The sequence below is a fragment of the Pteropus medius genome, unplaced genomic scaffold (assembly GCF_902729225.1).
Source record: "Pteropus medius unplaced genomic scaffold, Ma_sr-lr_union100, whole genome shotgun sequence".
In the NCBI taxonomy this organism is placed as follows: Eukaryota; Metazoa; Chordata; class Mammalia; order Chiroptera; family Pteropodidae; genus Pteropus; species Pteropus medius.
The window spans coordinates 24217201-24239630 of NW_024349802.1; the positions used below are offsets into that span (position 1 = coordinate 24217201).

Below are 22430 nucleotides of genomic sequence, written 5' to 3' on the forward strand. Positions count from 1 at the left end.
AATAACTGGGTGGAAAGTTAATTATGAATGAATGCCTTTCTTAGTTTTGTTATCTGCTTTAGTCTGAGTTGCCATCTTTTCTCCACTGACTGGTGTGGGAGGTTGGAAAAGAGGTCTGATTGTTGTTTTTGTATTGACATTTGAATGATTTTTTTTTTTTTATGATTGCTGGGATTTATGTGTGTATGTTGTTTATGCTTAAATTTATATATTTTAACTTTTCCTTTAGGTTTTTATTTCTGTTATTGGGTCCAGCAGGAAAGGCACCACAGTACCATGAAATTGGAAGATCAATAGCCACTCTCATGACGGATGAGGTAATTAAAATACCCTTTGAAGCAGACATTGAGTATTAAGCATATAATATGTATTAAGTTATAGTGCTTCTTTTCTTTCATAGCGAAGGTTAAAAAAATATCCTTGCTGTCTGTGCTATTGTATCTCTCTCTTCAACCCTTTGCATTGTCTTTGCTAAGGTCTTCAAGACCTTTGTGTCTGGATCAATGGGTGGATACCTTTTGGTCTCCCCCACCTCCTCAGCAAATGAAATTATTGGTCACTTCATCTCTGACCATGACCTGTATTGATCAGGACTTTTCTTTCTCTTTGGGAGGGAGCTTTATAATTGGGTGCCAGACATCTGTGCCATGTGTCCCTAAGGTATCTGAAATCTGACATATCTGAACTTGCCCTCATTTCTCTATCCTGACTAACATTTTGATGACAAAATGTTAGTTACCAACATTTGGATTTTACCTCTTCAATGTGTTTTGCACTTAATTTGCCATCTCCTTTCCATCTCCATGCCAGCTCTCTGGCTTAGACTCTTTTTCTCTTGGGTGATTAAAGTAGACTTTATGAGTCTTTCTTTACAGTATTTTCTTCCACACTACCAATCACTTACAGATTTGAATATATCATTTCCTTGATCCAGATGCGTCAGCGACATCCTGTCATATATTCATGTTTAAACTTAAACTCTTTACCGTTGTCTTAATAGGATCTGCCCGATCTAGCCTCTGTGTGCTCCTCGAAACTTGCATCCTAGTACTTACTGTTCACACTCCTCCCACTTTTTGCTCCAGTCACATTAACCTCTTTTTTGTTCCCCAGATGTATCATGTTCCCTTCTGCCTCTGGGCATTTACAGTCGCTGGTCCCTTTGCCTGGGTGCTCTTCTACCATCCCACTCCACTTTGCCCTCTGCATGGTTTTGACTCTCATCCCATTCAGATTTCTGCTACAGTGTTACCTCCTCTAGGAGGTCTTCTTTTACCCTGCTTAATTTTTATCACAGTATTTATCGTTACCTGCAGTTAGGTATTTGTGTAATTAACTTGTTTTACTGTCTTTTCCCCTAGGTTCTTGAGTACAGGGACCTTGCCTTGTCTGTGTGCATTGCACTATCCACAATTATGCCTGGCAAATAGTAGGCACCCAGTAGATACAAGTGATCAAATAAATTAATTAAATAAAATTCTTTGCATATCCACGATTATTCCTGTTAGATAAATAACATTAAAATATCACAGAAGTAGAATGACACGAGACAGTATTATTTCATTTTGTAATTAATTGCTGAGTATAATACCATGTAAAATTTCTCTTTTTAAAAATTGTTCTGTCTTAACACATACCTATTTTCTTTTGTGGTTTGGTTGTTACCATTAATTCATTTGATAATATTGATAGTGGGTTATTTTTTATAGTTTTATCCAGGGTAGGCTTGGGATAAGAGGTTAGGTCATTATCTTTATTAAACACTAATCTGTGATATCTAAAGTGGATTTACTGTGTAGAATTTTCTTTCAACTTTAAAATCCTTTTACTCAATTTTTTTTTCTTTAGATTTTTCATGATGTAGCTTATAAAGCAAAAGACAGAAATGACCTCTTATCTGGAATTGATGAATTTTTAGATCAAGTAACTGTCCTACCTCCAGGAGAGTGGGATCCTTCTATACGCATAGAGCCACCAAAAAGTGTTCCTTCTCAGGTAAGAATTCTTTGAGTTACTTAAAAAAAAATTTTTTTTGAGTACTTTATACATTTTCAAAAATCAAAACTATATAAAGAGGTACACTGAGAGAAGTCGTACCCTAGCATGTCCCCTTTATGCTGTTCTCCTTATCCTCACCCCCTGTGGGACACCATTTGTTGCTTATTTTTTTGTTTATCCTTCTAATGTTTATTCAGTACAAAGAGATAGGAACATATAGTCTTAATTCCCTCCTCTTTCTCAGCAAAAGTTAACATACTGTATGTACTGTTCTGTATCTTGTTTTTTTTTTAATAGAACAATGTATTTTGGAAACCCGATCATAAGAAATTATAGAAATATTTCTTATTCTTTTTCTCACAGCTTTGTTATATTCCATTTATGGACATATCATACTTTATCATATTCTTGGGCTCAGGTTGTCTTCTGTCTTCTGTTATTGCAAACCATATCATAGTATTCCTATGTCATGTTGGTCTTCTGCAGATAGAGTCCCAGAAATTGGATTGCTAGCTCACATGGGAATTTAGAATTTTAGTAGATATTACCAGAATCTCTTTTTATCTGATTGAACTATTTTAGACTCCCACAGTGATGTATGAAAGTGCTTATGTCCCTACACCCTCACTAACACAAGTATGTTGTAAAACTTTTGGATATTCATCAGTCTGATAGATATCTTTCCTCGCTGTCTTGGGTATTTTAATGTGGTTTTAATTTGCATTTTTGTAATTAGTGAGGTTGAATATTCCTGGATATTTTTTGTTCATTGCCCTCCACCACCTTTTTTTTTTAAAAAATTTAATATTTAAATCAATCATTGATCCTTTGGTGTTCGTCATGGTATATTAGGTGGAGTATACATTGAGCTTTATCGTTTTTCTAAATTGCTGTCTGGTTGTCTGAATTTATTGAAAAGTTAAGCATTATTCTCATTGAATGACGATGTTGCTTTTCTCAATTAGTTAAATTTCCGTATGAATGCAGGTAAATTTGAGAAATTTCTTTTTCATTGGTGTGTCTTTTTATGGACTGATTCCACACTTTAGTTTTTGAGGCTTTTTGGCATATTTTAAATGTCCAGTAGGTCTAGATTCATTCTTGACTCCTCTCTTACTCTTGTTTTTCTGAATTTCCTTGGCTGTCTTTGCATATTTACTTTTCTATGTAAGCTTTAAAATCAGCTTTCTATTTACGGAAACAAAACATGATTTTTAAAATAGTTGTGATGGCAGTTAAATTTCTAAATGAACAGAGAGAAAATTGACATCTTTATAACAATGAATCTATTCAAGAACATGGTATATCTTTTCCCAGTTGTTTTCCTATTTCAAGTCAGTATTGGTATCCTTAAAGAATGTTATAAAGTTCTCCTTGTCTATGCTTTACATGTATTCATAAGTATTTTATCTTTATTATTGCTATTGTAAATGAAGTCTTTGTTCTATTATAACCTCAGTTGGTTACTGTATATTTCTTTTTTATCCTGCTACCTTTTTTAATTCATTTACTGTATGTAGTAGATTTTCAATCATATCATCTGCAATAAGAGATAATTCTATCCTTCCTTTTTAAATTCTTATACCTCTGGTATATTTCTGTTGTCTAATTGTATTGACTAAAATCTCTAATAGTGTTAAGTAGTAGCTGAATTTAAATGGGCATTTCTTAATTTGTTTCTAACTATAGTCGACAACTCTAATGTTTCTCCTATTAAGTACAAGGACTATTTGGACCAAAATACCTTGTTTATCATATTAGGAAAGTACCCTAATTTCTATTTCATTGAAATTTTTAATATAAGTGGATGTCGAATTTTGTCAAAGGGCTTTTTGTCATATGACCTTCTTGGGAGATGATCATATGAATTTTATCAGTTATGGTAAATTACAGATTCTTTAATATGAAAACACTCTTACATTGTTGGAATAAATACAACTGGGACTTTAAAGTGGTAGTGGTCTATGTCTGGTATTTTATTTGTTTTCATCTCTAAGTAGATTGGACTATAGATTTTTGTGCAGTCTTCATGTTTTGATATAGTGTGCTTGTTTCATAAAAATAAATTTTAAGTTTTCCTTTTCCTTTGTTCTTAAAACTTTAAAGGGCTTGGAATAATTTGGTTCTAAAAGTTGAAAGAATTCTTTGTAGACTTTCTGAGCTTGAATCTTTTGTTGTGTGGTAGACTTCCGCAACTTACTTATTTCTTCTGTGGAAATTGGTTTGTGTGAGAATTTTATTTACATAAGGTTGTACAATATAGTCTCTCTCTCTTTTTCTCTATATAGCTGTTAAAATTTATTTAATTGTCCTTTTTAAAAAATGTACTTGGTTTCCTAATTCACTTTCTGCTTTTAGCTGTTTTATTTCATTCCTATCACTTTCCTTCAGGAAAGATTTATTTTTCACATTTCCTGTGTTAGATGCTTAATTCATTTATTTTTTGTCTTCCATTTTTCTTAATATAAGTGCTTAATTTTCCTGAATGATGCTTTTTTTGGTGTCATACATTGTGATATGTAGTATTTTCTATTATGTTTGTTTTCTAGGAATTCTATAATTTTATTTTCTCTTCCTCCTTTGAGCTAAGTTGCAATTTAGTTGTAATTTTGATATTTCCTAATAGTAATCTTATGATTATAGGCAAGTCTTTCTGCTGTATAAATATTGAACATAAAAACCAGGTAGTGCGTGTTTGTAGTTCATCCAGAGCCTTTGACCCAGGGGACCTCTTGGGGTGAACAGCAACCCACCACCTTTCTGCCATCTGCCTCTCCCTCTCCTCTCAGCAACCTCTGACTTCCAGAGGTAACAAAATGAAAGCTCACTTCTTTCTCAAGTGAGGGGGACGAGGTCCTTTATCATGAGAATAATACTCTTGAATTTATAATAAAATTTGATGGGAAATTGATTTTTATGAAAATGTGTTTCACAAACAACTCTTGTGCTACTTATATCTTAAGGGAAGTTTTCCGTAAAAGAAAAATCGCATTTACCTTTTTCTTAATGTAAAGTACATTTTCAATAGTTAATGTGAGCAATATTTTTAACATTCTCATTGAAGAGATGCTTTATTGAATATTTATGTTCCTATTGCTGAATAATAATTTGAAATGGTGTGTGTGAATGTGTAGTATATTTGATATTAGAATATAAAATGGAAAAAAAACCAGCCATAAATTTAAAATATTAATAGAGACAAATACTAGATTCTTTTCTAAAGTATGATTCATTTACAGCTGAGGTTTACCTTAGGAAGCATTTTTTCTAGATGTAATAATTAGATAACCAGTATGAGACCTCATGTTCCCTCTAATTGAAGATGCCATCTTAGTTTTCTTAAAACAGAATTCTGAAAGTATGTATTTTTTTATGAAATTCAGGAAAAGAGAAAGATTCCTGTATTTTCCAATGGATCTGCCCCCAGCTCGGGTGAGACTCCTAAAGAGGCCGCTCATCATGCTGGGCCTGAGCTACAGAGGACTGGACGGTGGGTACAAATACTGATACAGTGTGGGTGTCTTTTTGAGACTAGGGGTTGATTTGATGAAAAAGACATAAGCATTCTTTTTCTTTGCATATATTTGGGACCTAATCTAGTACAGTATTATTTTCATATTAAAAAAAAATGCCTTATTATGTATAGGTATATGACATCAAGGAAAATTAATACGCATTTTAAAATAATTTTACCAGTGTATACTTGGGTTCTGTATACCTTGCTTTAATTTAAAATGAAAATTTTATGCAGCATATGTTAAGAACGTTGCAGTTACAAAGTAAGTTAATTTATATTAATTTACAAGAAGGTTCTTAAAGTGTGGAGCCCTATTACAGTCCTCCATAGGAAGTTAACGAATTATGGGAATAGAGAGGAATTATAACCAATATTTTTGTGTGTGTTGGCATAGACTTAAAACTCTTAAAAGAGCATTATGTCATGAGATAATGTAAAATTAGACAAGTATAACTAACCCATGATAATGATCTCTGGAAAACTAATTATAAAAATTGTTGAAGTTGTTCATTTTTGAAATAAAGAATGGAAATATTCCCAGGTGCAAACATTGTCCTAAAATATTTTGTAGAAGTAGAGAAATGTTACGGTATTTTTATACTGTAGAAAAGCTTGTGGATATTGATATAGTTTTGTCTCCTGATTATCACTGTGGAAGTAAAAGATCTTGAATCTTAAATATTTATTTAAAAAACCAGGCTATCTTCTACAGACACTTTATTAAGGATATTAATGACATGCCTAAAAAATACTATATAGAAGAAAAATAATAGTTGCTGTACTTAATATAAATTTTAGAGAACCTTAAGCTCACAATTAATTCATTGACCAATATGTTAGTCTCTGTGAATATAATAGAGAATAAGACTATTCCTGTATGGTAGGTGCTGATCTGATATTAGCCTTTTTTTAATTATTTTTCAAACTTCAAACTAAGATAGGGTTAGTCACTGAAGAATACCAAGGCCACTGTTGATCTCACGGTCACCTAAGAGCCTCATATATAAGCTGTTAAATTAATTACTGACTTGATGATATAGTTTCATTTTCTAGGTTATCATTGGCACCTATTTTATTTCAAGTTGAGTCCCCTTGTTATCAGATTATTTATAGGATAACTTCTTCCACTTGTCCATGTGTGTTTAGGATCTTTTTCAATATTAACTTAAAAAAAAAAATTCAGCGGTAAAGCTTAAAACATCCAAAGCATCTGAAAGTATAAGATTAATTTTTTTGGTATATTTTCTACAGTAGGAATATGACTGATTATTTATTTTTAAGTCATAAAACCTTTTTGAATTATTGATTTTCACCAGTTCTTATTGAATACCTACTATGCCCCAGGGGTTGTTCTAGACACTGAAGATAATGGCAATGAAAAAGAAATAGTCTCTGCTCCTCAGGGAGCTTAATTTCATTGGAATACTTTCAAGTTAGATGTAGGCAAAAGTCTGATAAAAAAAAAAAATAACAACATTGAAATGATACAGCTTTAATGTTCAAATATAGATTTTAAATTTACTAATTAAAACATCTTTTATTAATATGCACATTAGTTTGACTACATATACAGTAAATTAATACACTGGAGTAGTTTTTAGGCTTTTTTCTGCACCAGAAATATTTATGTGATTGAAATAAAATTATTTTATTCACTACTGAGTGTATCTAGGCACAGCATACTCTATTCATACTAAAAGATACTTGAGAGCTTTTGATTTATATTATAGTTGCCTTTCCGGTTTTCTGACACTTGCCTTTAAGATTTATAATGTAGATAATAATACGATTGCATATGCACATTTTCATGAATGGATTGTTAGGTTTTATTTATTTTTATTGTACATTTCTTTGCACATTTGTGTCTGAAATTACATTTACTCATATAAAATCATTTGCCTGCAGTCTTTTCAGTATATAGTCCATAAAATACAGATGTTTATGTCTATTTTAACTTAATGAGATCTACCATTCCTTCTACTAGTGGATTAGATTAATGAGTGATTCTTCTGTAATTTATACCATGAATTAAATAGGATATTAACTTTGTTGACAAAAAACACTAGACACCAGCAGTTTTATGTAGCCCATAGTTTTAGTTTGAAATAGCCAGAATCCTCTAGTGTACAGTTTGACGAGTTTCATCTCACCTATTTAGGCTTTTTGGTGGTTTGATACTTGACATCAAAAGGAAAGCACCTTTTTTCTTGAGTGACTTCAAGGATGCATTAAGTCTACAGTGCCTGGCCTCGATTCTTTTCCTATACTGTGCCTGTATGTCTCCTGTAATCACTTTTGGAGGGCTGCTTGGAGAAGCTACAGAAGGCAGAATAGTGAGTACAAAGATTGGTAGTGGCCAGGCTCTTAGCTCTTCAGAGGCAAGTGTCTGTGTGCATTTGTCTCACTATTCATACTTTTATTTGAAGAGTCTACCCACAGCATGATTAACCTGTCCCAAAGCAGACTTTCCCCAAAGGTAATTGCTGTGGAAAACATGGGGAAGCCATATGAACAGGAGAAGATGCACAGTCGAGGTAAAAATAAATAAATAAATAAATAAATAATCAAAGAAAAGAATAAGAAAAAAAGAAAAAAGTTTATTCTGGCTTGCTGGATGAATGGTTTTATAAATTGAGTAAAAGGCTTGTATTGTCTGTGTGGGGAAGAGTGGTCGGGTTGGGGGAATACAACTGAACTAATTCTGGGCGGGTCATGGGTGGGGAAATTTATCACTGGGGCTACTTCATATCCTGTAAGGCGTAATAGGATTAGTTAGAGCCATGCAATTAATGGTAACTAATCAGCCTGGCGATTAGGCCCGGACTAGACTCTTTGGAAGAAGAGAACATAATTGTGGACCAATGATGGATTTTCGAAGTGGTGCTTTAATTTTGCTGTTACTAAATTTTCTGATAGTAGTCAAAGACTTCATTGGAAAGTGTAACTGAAAACTACATTCATAATTTGATATGACTAAAATGAAAGTTATGTTTTTTCATTCTTGGTAATATTGTATTAGGAGGCATAACCAAATAGTGCTTTGTAAAATCTTGAAGATGATTTTTTTGTTTATATATATTTTAATGACATTTAAATGAGATATTTATAATTCTTAACTGTATCTAAATTATATTTACTCTTGGGAGAAATTTTATTTATTTATTTATTCATTCATTCATTCATTCATTCATTTATTTATTTATTATTTACAGATAAAAGGTTAAAAGATAGCCAAAACTAAGTAGTGATAATTATTTAATTAAAGCATTTCATGAGTTGAATATGAAGTGTACCTGACACTTGAAAAATTTCCTTTCAACTCAATTTATTTTCAATTAATTCTATTCTTTTACCTTCTTCTATAATCATTGTGTCAAAAGTATATATTTTTTGTAAGTTACTTTATGTGCTGTCATAATTTGTACATGTAACTCTGCTGGTCCCTGTGGAAATGTGCCTTCTCTCTTACCATCATGGAAATGCTGCTTTGCTCTTGGACTGTCCCTCGCTGCCTGCCCATCTCATCCTGCTGTTTAATACTGTGCATGTGATAGTGCTTCAGGCACTGGAGGAATATAGACAGTTGTAACACGAGCATGAGTCTTCTGTCCTCAAAGATCCTAACCTAAGAGAAAGAGATAAGATAGTGTATACGTAGTTACTATGCCATGGGGTGCTGTGCCGTGAGAGTGAGGTAAAGGAAGAGCTGTAGGAGTTGAAGTAATGGAAAGAGAGAACTCAAGAGTCTTATGGAATAAAATGATATGGAAATGATGTGTTTGTTTTCAGATGCTTTATTGGAACTTCAAGTATAAATAGCGACATTAGGAGGTGGAGTTCCAGAGTTTGTAGTGGTAAGGAAGAAATGAATAGATTGGGAATGGTTCATATACAAGTGGGGGTTGAAACTGAGAATAGATAAGTTTAACAGGGGAGATAATTTATAGGGCGAAAAGGAGAGGAAAACTTTGGGAAGTTACTCACATTTATGGAATGGAGGAGGGATGAGAGTGAAGAGGAAAATGGCCCAGCAAATTAGACACAGGAACGATCTGAGCTCTAAAAGAGGAGTCAGGATGATATAATTTTGCAAAAACCAAAAATAGAGGTTTTGAGAAGGAAGAAAGACTAGCAGGGAGGTTTTGAGAAGGAAGAAAGACTAGCAGGGGGAGTATTTGGTAGCAGTGGAGAGGTATATGGGGAAGATAAGATTAGGGCTTTTGATGGGTAAAATGGAGACTTCTGAACATGGGGTGGGGGAGGCAGGTAGTGAGACTGTAATTTCTTTAGAGAAAAACAGGGTTCAGTTTGAGAACAAATATAGAAACAGTTTAAAAATTAGTAAAAAGTAGGTCTGGGTATAAAGGACCTAGTAAATATGGCCATAAGGGGGTTGAGATGGTGAAAGGAAGGGCTTCATGTGGCTGTTTCTGCTTTTTCTATACAACATTTTAGAGAGAGACTGAAATTTTTGTGGCCATCTGCCCCATTAGCATTTTTTTTTTATTTGCCATCTCTTCGCTTTTCTCCTCAATTTTTTGCCTTCTATCTCCTAGATACCATTTAGACAATTTTTTCCTTTGACTTGAGCTCACCTAAATTCATTCCCAAATATGCATATTCTGTTCGAACTAAGGATTTTATAATGGCTTAGCAGTGTCTTCTATGACAAACTGTTGTTTGTATGTGGGAAAGAAAACAAATTTATCTCATGCAGTTAACAATTATATCGTTAATATGGACACTACTTCATTTGCCAAAAGTCAAGTTTGCGTGTGGGTATGATCCTATTTTTATACTAATAGTTGAATAATAGTTTTACCGTATACTACTATTTTGTGATTTTCATTTTGGAAAATGCTGTTATTGCTGCTGATGAAAATTACTACCATTTATGGAGTGCATTCTGTATGTCAGATACTAGGCTTTGCTAGATATTTTCACAAATACTGCTTCATTAAGTTTTACTGGCTATCATCATCCCCATTTAAAAATGAGAAAGGTTGGGCTTCAAAAGTTTTAGATATGTCCACATCTTGACACCTTGTTAGGAACCAGTTTTCCACTTCAAATCTGGTTTTCAAGGCCTGCTCTTTGACTGCTCCTGTGCTGCCTCCCAGTTCCTGGAGGGTTGTTTCTTATAAGCTGCTTCTCCCTGCCTTTATCAATGATGGGCTTTTCCTTTCTTGATAGTACACTCCAGTTGACCTTATGTTTGTGAATGGTAAACTATTCTTTCCTTTCTGATCCCTCTCCTCTGTCTAGTGGCATAGCCTATACCCCTTACTTATCTAATAACCTAGAATTAGAATGTAATGTTGGTAATGGTATAAAATTGGCCGATTAGCTTTGATTTAAAATTTACGAGTCTTTTCATTTTCTCATTTTATCTTTTGTTACCAGATTTTAATAATAATAAGATACTTCTTCATTTATGGTCGCTATGATTTTTTTTTAAAGAGATTTTTCATCTATTTTATATATGTTAAGCATTTCATTCTTGATACCTGTTGGTTAAGCCTGTCATGTTAGATTAATTTCTTTAAAATGTGTGGAAAATTGCTCTTTAGAAATCAATTTGGGAACAATAATATAACATGTTAATTTCTTATCTGTTCAAAGAAGTCTTTTTTCTAACATGATATCGAGTATTTAATGTTTTCTATTTTTTAAATGAACAATTTCAGACATACAAAAATATTCAGAATAATATACACATCTTTGTACCATAGGCTTAAGAAATAAAACACCTATAGATAGAGTTAAAGTTTTCTGTGTCTAGTTTCCATTTACTTCTCCCTCCTTGTCTTTCACAGTATTGAATTTTGAATTATGGTTGATTGCAAAAGTTCACTTTTAATATGCAGAAAGAAAGCAATTTTCCTTATGTATTTAAAATGTATTTGTAATTTTCCATACTTAAAATTTAGATTTGAGACTCAAAGTTGTGTTTGCTTATATTGTTAACTACTTGATTGGTATTTTTATCTTCTAGATGTCTATTCCATGTATTATAATAGATTAGAGATATGTTTATGATGTATTGCTTTTATTCATTTCTTTTTTCCTTAAACAGAGTGCAATAGAGTCTCTTTTTGGAGCATCACTAACTGGGATTGCCTATTCGTTGTTTGCTGGGCAACCTCTAACAATATTGGGGAGTACAGGTCCGGTTTTAGTGTTTGAAAAAATTTTATTTAAATTCTGCAGGTATGTAATAGTTATCTACTTGTAATGTGTTTACATGTGTGTATAATTATATATTATATGGTTTATTAACCTTAGGTAAAAGTACATTAATATACTTAATACCTGAAAAAAAGGATCTGATCATTACATATATTTTTAATATTTTGTGCTACTGTGAGGTCATCCCTGCTCTAGCCCATATCATTATCTCTACCCCAATCACCTTGAGTATAAAATCAATGGATTAGAGTACTGATAAGCAAATCACTTGAGAGGCAATAAAAATCCTTTGTGCCTGCAAATTTCAACTCAGTAAGAACGTGTTCATCTGAATTGTTTATTAGAAGATATATTGGTCTTACAAAAGAAGTTTTGAAAGAGGTAGATCTTGAAGGCTCAAGCTGACTTTGCCACTCGGGCCTGTGTAACCGAATGCCACAGTCGGAGTGAGGTGTCAGTTTCCCATGGCAGGATTGTTCACAGATTAGCAGTCAGTTACAGGGTCCTGTAGCCGGTAGACTTGGAATTTGATATGGCCATTACTATTCATTTTGTGAGATAAATGCAATTGAATATTTTATCTTGAAATGTCTTGATGCTGTTAAATATTTGATCCCTCTAACCCCTCTAACTCCGATTCTTCACTAAACGAGCTGATTCTGATTCTGGTCTGGCATACTTCATAGACTAAGTACTTCATACTTCAATGACCTGAAGTGTTCTAGACTCTGTGGTAGTAATTTCTTATTTGAAATTGAATTGAAAAATGAAGTCATTTTCTGTGGTCATACTGATGGTGGAGGAGATGGTGGTGGTGTGGTGACAGCGGTGATGGTGGGGCAGAGGTGCGATTACCATATTGACACTAGGGCATCTGAATCTTCTGAGAGAGTCACATTCAATTGTTCTGTAGACTGCTTGCCTGTCATTTATTCCTCATAACTGATTTCTGAAGTGAGGTCTTTGTTTTTGAAATATTTATTGCCTTGTTGATTTTCACTGTAAATCTTTTATTTAAGTAAAATATAAACTATTACATCTGTTAATAAGAAACTAGTCTTCTGTTGAAGCAGGAAAACACATAGAGCTTTCTTTAGTCATTATTTTTAGTCAATTATTCTGTAATTTACTCTTTTTTAGGAATCTTATGTTGTTGTACTGATCTTATTGCTTGTTAATGAAAATTTTAAGTACGAATGTTACTCCATATGTATATGTTGATCATGTTCACATTTTTCTTTCTAAACAGAGATTATCAACTTTCCTATCTGTCTTTAAGAACCAGTATTGGTCTGTGGACTTCTTTCTTGTGCATTGTTTTGGTTGCAACAGATGCAAGCAGCCTTGTGTGTTATATTACTCGATTTACAGAGGAGGCTTTTGCAGCTCTCATTTGCATCATATTCATCTATGAGGCTTTGGAGAAGCTCTTTCATTTAGGAGAAATATATGCATTTAATATGCACAACAATTTAGATGAACTGACCAGCTATTCGTAAGTGTTTCTGTTTCCCCCTAATATTAAAATGTATTTTTGCAGAGATGACTGAGCCTAGGAAAATGGATTTTTTTTGTGATGTGGCGCTCACTGTATATTTAGCTCTAACTATCCAACTGGCCATATGGAGGTTGACTTTGTCTGTTACAGATGAGATTTTACCATAGCACTCAATGGACATAAATACAGTTGAACAAATTCAATCATTTTTATTCACTGAAATAACATTTAAGTATGTGTATTTTGGTCTTCTGTTTGTATAGGTTTGGCCAGTTTAAATTCAGTTGTTTGATAGCTACCATCATTTATTTGAATCAATTATATTGGATTTTGTATTCTTTAACTAAATCCTGGATATAGGATATAATTTTTTTTTAATATTTATATTTCTCATGGTTTGCATTTTCTTTAACATTTTTGAAGCCTGATAATTCTTATTGGAAGTTATTTTAAAGATAACTTCAGTACATTCTCATATGCTATTTAGTGGAATATTTTCTTTGTGATAAGAAAAAGGATGAAATGAAAATATTTTGAGACTCTAGAACAAAATAGGATTTGAAAAGTAGTTATAATAGTCGCAAAATGTTGGCAAATATATTCAATAAAAAGTCAAATAGGTTATTAAAATTAGTGTTCCACCTAGATGCCTGTATTTGTTTTCTTTGGCAGTCATACTTGGTGTAAATGTGATTCTACGTTTGATTGACTTACCTGGAGAAATGTGGTTACGAAAAACACAAGCCTGCAACTTCCTTCCTTCTATCCACCTAAGGCCCGAATCCCTGTGCTCTTCCTGTTCCCGCTGTGCCTCTCCTCGGTCTTCCTTCCCTTGCCTTCCTTGCACACTCTCAACTTCGATGGACAGAGCAGGGAGGGATATCCCATTCAAATAGACATTGACCTTTTTGAAAATATGAGTGACACTTTGATGCCAAATCTATTTTGTGCTATCTTCTTTGCTCTTAAACTAGTTAACTTTTTAAATGCTACTTTTTGTCTTCTTTCCGTTGCTGCTCCATTGACCTTTATGAAGTGAAGCAAGGAGTTTATACTCATGCCACCCAGTTAGAGCAGTGTTTCCTCCTGCTTAACCAAATAATTACCTGTGAACATCATTTGTTCAGCTAACATGCTGTGAGCACTTGCAAGCACTATGTTTGTAGTGTTGCATAATTCATATCATACTGTTACTTAATTATTCATATGTATGAAGAAACTGAGGTACGTGGTGGTTAAAACTTGCCTTGGGTCAAACTGCTGGTAAATAATAGAGCCTGGATTTAATCCAACATCCAGCCTCTTGCCTCTTCTCAAATGGCTCATAATCTAATTGGGAATATTCTTGTTTGTTGCCATTTTTAAATCCACATTTAGAAATTGTTTTTTGCTTGTGTGTGTGTTTATAGCTTTTTTGGGCAGATGAGATAGTTCTGGATATGAGCTAAACACTCTGTTTTCCTAATGGCTTTCCTAGTCTTGTCCTGATGGAAAGCCGTGTCGTTACTTATTTTTTTTAAGAATGAATCTTAAGGTCAATAAAGTATGAATAGGTAGGGCTTATAAGAGTGCAAAGAATTACTAGTATAACTTTTATTGGGAATCCGTGCATGTTGTATGTGTGTGGGAATGGAGAGGTGGTAGAAGCTCCTATGAAGATTAAGTAGATAAGATTTAGGGGAGAGTGACCTTGCTAAACATGGTAGCATCTCAGATTTTTGAAGGAATTTGTATCCCCCCAAGCGAAATATCTAACCAGTTTCATTAATTAAACATTTTATTGGTATTTATATAGGTTTATTTATATAAGCCAAACCTTATTTCATTCCATTGTTTATGATGTGTTTTCACTTTCCTAGTCTCTATGCTTTGCAGCATGGGAAAAGTTAATAAGTTAAAAGCTACAACATTGTGTGATTGATTCAATGAAATGTAAACATGAAATACAGGATCCTTAAAATTTTATCCTTTTCTAATTTCTCAGATGTGCATGTATTGAACCTCCTAGCCCTAGCAATGAAACTCTAAATGTGTGGAAGGAAAAGAATTTAACAGCACATGATATTTCCTGGGGAAATCTCACTGTTTCTGTGAGTATATCATGAAATAAAGGATTTTGCAGAATTAACCTAGTTCTTTAGCTCTTTCTGAGTAGACTTACATTTTTTCTTGCTCGATGAATATAGTATGCTTTCAGAATATAGTATTATGTGGAGCAGGTAGGAGTTACCACATTTTTTTGTGACATGCACTAAAAAGTATTATGCTGAAAAGAATGAAGCTAGTAAGGGAGAAAAAGATGGACTATATCTTACTTCCAAGGTGTAATTATTTTAAAAGATGTTAATATACTTCTGGTTTCTAATTTCACTTAGATTAATAAATTCAAAGGAAGTGTTTACTAGAGGACTATGGTGACATGTACTAGTGTTGACAGTTGCAACAGCCCATATCCACTTGTCCTGCCCTCTGTTTATTGGCTCGTGTGCTCCATGAACAGCTTATTTAGAAGATCCTGAATGCTCTGCTTATGTTCCAAATGTCAAACTGAACCTCGTTTAACTTGAAGAGAGTGGTTTTACTTAAGCACTAAGGGGAGAGAAAGGAAAAAAGACCAAAATGTGACACAAGCACCTACTGTGTACTGAATACTATTACCTATCCTTGTTTTTTGTTGGGAAATGTTGTCTTAGCCCTAGAATATTCATTTTGGACACTTCCCAGGTTAGGATTCAGGAATAAAGATGTAAAGTGATACTAATAGCATCTCCTGGGCTTCCCTGGTGCTTTTTATATAATGTAAGCAATTTAAAGTCGTTTTTTTTTTTCTCACTAAAGGTGATAGTTAGCTCTCAACTATATAATTGAAAGGATATCATCTGAAATTTTATCTAATTGCTAATTTAAGTCTAAGCCGTCCAGTATAGTAGTCATTAGCCACATGTGTCTATTTAAATTTAAATTAAATTAATAAAAGTTCAGTTTCCTGGTTACACTAGCCACATGTCGAGTGCTTAGGCTCCTCACGTGACTGCTGGTTGCCGTATTGGACAGTGTGGGTACATACCATTTCCATCATCACAGAAAAATTCTGTTGGACAGTGCTGATTTAAAGCATTGTATGTCAGTAATCAACTAAGATTAATGTTTTGCTATATCATATTTTAAAAGTCACTTTTGTTTTGAAAGAATTAGAGTTAATAATAGAGGTGTTCAAATGAAAGTGATTTGTTAAAAACTTATTCCACGATGAATAAGATGTCTTAATATTATAGATTGATCTCTTTTTAGTGTGTTTCTTGATATCTAAAGGGGCTACGTTAGTGTCTTTGTAGTTGTAGCTTTTATTTTCATGATCTATGCTGTAAATTTGTAGGTTTACTAAGTTCAGCCCTTAAAAATTGAAGATAATAGAACCTTTGACTAATTTTGGTTAACCTGAGTTGTTGTATAAAATGAGTCTCGTTAGAATATAAGGAAGGGATAGAAGGACTTTAGTAGCATGTGTCTTTGTTAATCTCTGGTAGCCTTTCGGATATTTCTTTCCCCGCAAAGGAAAATCAAGTCAATAGATTTCTGTAATTATATTATGCTGTATTATTGATATATTATTGATTTTTATTAAAGGAAGTGTTATTTTAATGTCCACATTACTGCTCATCATCCCATGCTTTAATCTCACAATCTTGAGTCAAGTCAGAAAAGCCAATGACAGTTTTTATTACTGATTCGAATTTAGTACTGTAGCCATTTCTTATTCAGCATGATGTAGCTTTTGTTTTAAGCAACTCGTTCAATCTCTCCTTTTTCTGTCCCCTCCCCCGCCCCCGCCTTTTCCAGGAATGTAAAACTTTTCATGGCCTATTTATAGGATCAGCTTGTGGTCTTCATGGGCCTTATATTCCAGATGTGCTCTTTTGGTGTGTTATCTTATTTTTCACTACATTTTTTCTGTCTTCATTCCTCAAGCAATTTAAGACCAAGCGTTATTTTCCTACCAAGGTAATTGGGGTGTATTTTGGTAATAGTCATATTTTTAGTTTTCACTTCCTTTGTTTATTTCAGTACAGTAATATGTTGTTTGAGGTTAATATTTTATGGCAAATAGTTATAAAGAAATTGTTCATAGAGAAAAATGTTTATTACATGTCTGAGCTAGCAGTAGGAAAATAATGATACCATGTGAGATGGTAGGCTAGTTGTGAAATATTAGATATAAATGTATTTCACTGGCATCAGTTATTGAAGACTTGTTTCACACTTTCTAGTGGCATATTTTAATCTATGAAAGATACGAATTATTTAGAAAGGACACGTAATATTTTTGTGGTTATATTAACATAATCCCTTTAACATAGGTGCGGTCGACAATCAGTGACTTTGCTATATTTCTCACAATAGTAATAATGGTTGCAATTGACTACCTTGTAGGAGTTCCATCTCCTAAACTTCAGGTTCCTGAAAAATTTGAGGTAAGGATTAAAACACTTGGCTATTTGTTACCTGGGTATACCAAACTACTTAAAAGTGAGACTCTGCCTCCTAGGTAGTTATTTTTAAAACATGCATTGTCTCTCTGAAGAGCTGATGCTTTGAAAGAAAAATTATACATATATATATTTCTCATACATATATAAAATGACAAGATGCAAAGTGACAAGTGAATATATTAAGGAAATAAGAAGGTTATCAAAAGCTAGTCAGTCTGTCAGGGAGAATGAATGAAAACATCCATGGGGAAGAGTTGGGAACCATTTAAAAAATTTGACCCTGCTCTGATGCTAGAGTTCATGATGTATTTTCCAGATGAAGAAAACATTCTTTATTTCTTTATTTAGAAGTAACTCAAGCTTGATTTTGTGAGTAGCAAGGATATCCTAGTTAAATTTATAGAAGGATAGCGTATCTGATAGTAATTGGAAAGTTCCACGCAACATTTTCCAGCAGAATCAGGAGAGAATCAAATGTGTTCTTCCGTAAGAAAAAATGATATTTAATCTGATCATCCATGAACGCTGTGTTTTCATCATCAAACTATAGTTCTTTTATATGAAGTATAACATATGCATAATACAGCGTCCAATAATTATTTTCCCTCTAAGTTGGAAGTGGTAGCTTTTGAATAGTTTCTGGAATTTTCTTAGTCTGTTATTTGTGTCAATGCTTATATTTACATTTAACAAATTAGATGACTTCTTTTAGAAGAAGAAGATATATAAAGGGGTTTAGAGATAAGCCATATAGTGAAGAAAATTTTTATCTGTTTTATCTTTCACTTGGATTAAAAAAAAAACAAACATTTTTTAAAACTGGTTTCCGAAGTAAAGTGCTTGAGTGGAAAATGATCCACCAAAATTACTTAGAGGGTCTATTTATATTTCTACCTGAAAATAAGAAAAATTAAGCTTTATAATATTTCCTATATGAATTTTACTATATGGATAAGCATTAGTAACATAGCACATAAATAAATATAGAGCCACTGAATATATATGCTCAATCTTAGTTATAAAAATTTTTAATTTTTAACTTTTCGCTGCTAAGAGTATATAGTAAAAAAAAGTTTGGTGAGACCTTTGTTTAAAAGCATAGATACTGAGTGACTTAAGATTTTAGGCCATTATGAGATGACTATTCAAAAGTCATTCCATTTCTACCAAATCTTACAAATAAATGAAACAATATATTAATATTTGTTCAACATATTGATGTAATTTCTTGTAATCATGGCCCCATTTCCTTACTCTGATTCCTAAATATATCCTTGTTATTTATTTATTGATCTAGCTTTCAAGTAGCAGACTGATTTCCAGGGGCATAAAATATACTCGGGGAAACAAATTAAGGAACACTTAAGAATGTATGCATTGTGTAGATACAATATTTTTATTCATGTGCGGTATTGAATATGAAGCAGTTTAATATATGTCATTGTAGGAAAATTGTAATACTCGAATTAGAAAATAATGAATTTCCCTTTTGTATTGACAGATATTTTCATGAGGAAAAGACAGGCTTCATGTGAAGTCTATGTAATGAAAACATGTTTAGATTTCAGTATATTCAGTATCCTCCAAGAACACTAACCTCTCTTTTGATCTTTGAAAATCTTTTGCTATAAAAAAAAAATTTTAGTTTTGGCATTGAAATGTATTAGCATCTGATAAAGTGCCAGATTTTTGTTCATAGATGCTTTGGAAAAATAGTGTCCGTAGATCTAGTTCTTAGTACTGACCCTGCCGAGATCACTAGTTTGCAGGATCTCTAAAGCAGCTTAATTTAGGTGTTGACCCAGTTGGTAGATTGATTTTACACTATATGAAATAGGTAGGAGCACGTTGACATGACACTCTGCTTCACTTATCTATTCTTGCATAGCAAACCTCCCAAAACATAATGCCTTTAAACAACAACCTGTCTAGGGAAGAATCCTTGTGACTATGTTTGCAAATAGTTCACCATACATCCTAAGATGTAATCCAGTTCTTTCTTGGCATTTCCCTTGGCAAATCCCTTGGCATTTCTTGGAATAGACACAGTCTGTGCTATGGGAATTTTGTATAGTAGGAGAAGGAAACTTACTTTCTTTTTAATTTTTTAACAGCCTACTGATCCAAATAGGGGCTGGTTCATAAGCCCATTGGGAGAGAATCCTTGGTGGACCTTGTTAATAGCTGCTATTCCAGCTCTGCTTTGTACCATTCTCATCTTTATGGATCAACAAATTACAGCTGTAATCATAAACAGAAAGGAGCACAAATTGAAGGTAACTTTGTCTCAAGTATTATAATTTCTTCAAGAGGCCGAGGTGTTTTCACAATGATGAGAGCTTTAAAAGATAGAAGATGAAAATTTCTTCTCTTCGTAAGTAGGATTTTAACCTAAAAGAACAATTTAGACTTATAAATATTCGTGTTCATTTCACTTTTCAGAAAGGAGCTGGCTATCACCTTGACTTGCTCGTGGTTGGTGTTATGTTGGGAGTTTGCTCTGTCATGGGACTTCCATGGTTTGTGGCTGCAACAGTGTTGTCAATAAGTCATGTCAACAGCTTAAAACTTGAATCTGAATGTTCTGCTCCTGGGGAACAACCGAAGTTTTTGGGAATTCGTGAACAGCGGGTCACAGGGCTAATAATTTTTATTCTAATGGGCCTGTCTGTGTTTATGACTTCAGTACTAAAGGTAAAATCTCTTTATTACAATGTTTTAAAATCTTCTTTATCATAAAATTTATACTTGATTGTAGAAAAATGAGAAAATGAAATATCTAAAATTAGTTTTATTTCCTAGACTTTACTTGGAAAATAATATTTTGGTATGGTGTTTAGTATAGTAGGCATTTTGATATTAGATGTATCCCTTTAAAAAATAATTCTAATAGGATAGTATTAAAGGTTATATAGAGTTTGGAAGGAATTAATTCATGACTTATGATCTAAAAGAATACAATATCTAGAGGAGATTTTATTAGGCATATTAGAAAAAATATTGAAAGATGATGAAACTTAGCTATTTGACCAAAATGTAAAAATAATATTGCTATTAATTAAATTAATTAATTCTTCCTGATAAACGAGATGAAACAAAAGTAGTAGCACTCAGTAGAAAAGCATAAACAGCTAATATTATAAATGAAGCATGTAAGAAATTATACTTTATACTAAACATCTTATAGTCACATCTGATTTTTGTCATACACATCCTACTGAATCTAGTGATTTAAAGAAAAATTACTAATAATCATAGCAAATGTAACAGAGTATCTAATCTTAAATTTTGTATTTATCCTGGATGAACTCAACTTCATTTTTCTCTTGGTTGTTTTAGTTATTTTTGTATTTAAAAAAATTACTAAGTAAAGAGTTGTATACCAGTTATAAATTAGGGTACAAGAAGCTTGGGGAGTGTGTGTGTGTGTGTGTGTGTGTATCATATAGTAAATAAAAAAAAATAGTTAAATACTAGAATTCTTTGATCCCCTTTTCTTGGACTTTATAAGAGCCAATTTATCAGATATTTGTAGAATACTTGCCACTGTGCTATTGAATTCTAGGGAAACAATAATAAATAGGATGCATTATTGTCTACTTTTAAGAACTTGGCAATCTACTTGGTGAAACAGGTAAATGGACAATTGCTACATAGTGGTGAATGTATTGTTAGAAGTGCTTGGGACAGAAAGATAAATATGCAATCTTATGGGAATGTTGTCTCCTAATGATGAAGGTTATCCTTTAAATTTTTAAGTTTAAAACATTTTTAAGTATGAACTGCATTTAGACAGAAAAATTCAAGTACAATATCAGGAAAGCTCTAAAAGAAAAAGTTAGTCTTCCTGTTTTTCCTCACTTTCTGAAAGCAGTTCTCCAGAGGTAAACTCTTTTTAATTTTTTTTTTTTTTTAAAGTTGTTTTGGCAGTTACTGCCATTGTAGTTTTGCATACTTTAATACAATTTTATTTTTCACTTTATTATCTTTAGACTGAATTTCTTTACCAAAGACAGTGATTTTCAGTCTAACCCAGGGACCTCTGGGAGTTCTTGACACTGTGTTAGGGGCCTGGCAGGGCCTTCCTTTTCTGGTCATGTAACTGTGTGAGGCTGGATTGTCTTCACATACTTCAGCAAGAGCAACATATTGCAGCAGATTGAGCACACATGGAGATATGAGAATTCAGTTGTCTGCTGTTAAGCTACCTGCTAAAGAGATTTACAGAAATATAAAATAGTGCTACTCTTCTCACTTAATTTTTTTGGGGAGAATTATAAAATATGTTCTTTATATTAATTTGTAATGGGTCTTATTATTTTAAAATGAATTAAAATAACTATTTAAAAATTTTTTAAAATTTCTGATGTGGTAAATATCTGTCTCCCATATAGCTATATGTAAACTACATATATCAATGTATCTATATCTATATTATGTCTATATCTGTATCTGTCTATGGAGTTCACATAAGCAAAAGCATTTGGGGGAAGGGTCCTCAATTTTAAGAGTATAAAGAGTATAAGACCAAAAAGTTTGAGAGCCTATGTCCTAAGATTATATCTCTTAATGAGGATTTTGCACACCTAAGTGCTTAGCCCAGTCTCTCATCCATCACCTGCCTTTTCTTGACTATGTTTTTAGTTTTATTATTTTTCTAAAGTTACCAACATCTACATTCTGTTCTGTAAGGTAAATTGTAAAAATGTAAACCCTCTGAGAGCACATAATCAGTATT

General features: G+C 32.8%; 1 protein-coding gene across 9 annotated transcripts in view; it reads left to right on the forward strand.

Annotated features, from left to right (window-relative positions):
• The window catches only part of SLC4A7 (solute carrier family 4 member 7), a 96879-nt gene that overhangs the window by 58326 nt on the left and 16123 nt on the right, over positions 1-22430 (forward strand). For all 9 annotated transcript variants that reach the window (XM_039836724.1, XM_039836722.1, XM_039836717.1 and 6 more), the window contains 11 exons: positions 230-317; positions 1849-1995; positions 5382-5488; positions 7674-7848; positions 11592-11725; positions 12954-13199; positions 15187-15292; positions 17043-17204; positions 17561-17674; positions 19807-19968; positions 20135-20386. In XM_039836724.1, the coding sequence (XP_039692658.1) occupies positions 230-317; positions 1849-1995; positions 5382-5488; positions 7674-7848; positions 11592-11725; positions 12954-13199; positions 15187-15292; positions 17043-17204; positions 17561-17674; positions 19807-19968; positions 20135-20386 (1693 nt within the window). The remainder of the gene's footprint in view (positions 1-229; positions 318-1848; positions 1996-5381; positions 5489-7673; positions 7849-11591; positions 11726-12953; positions 13200-15186; positions 15293-17042; positions 17205-17560; positions 17675-19806; positions 19969-20134; positions 20387-22430) is intronic.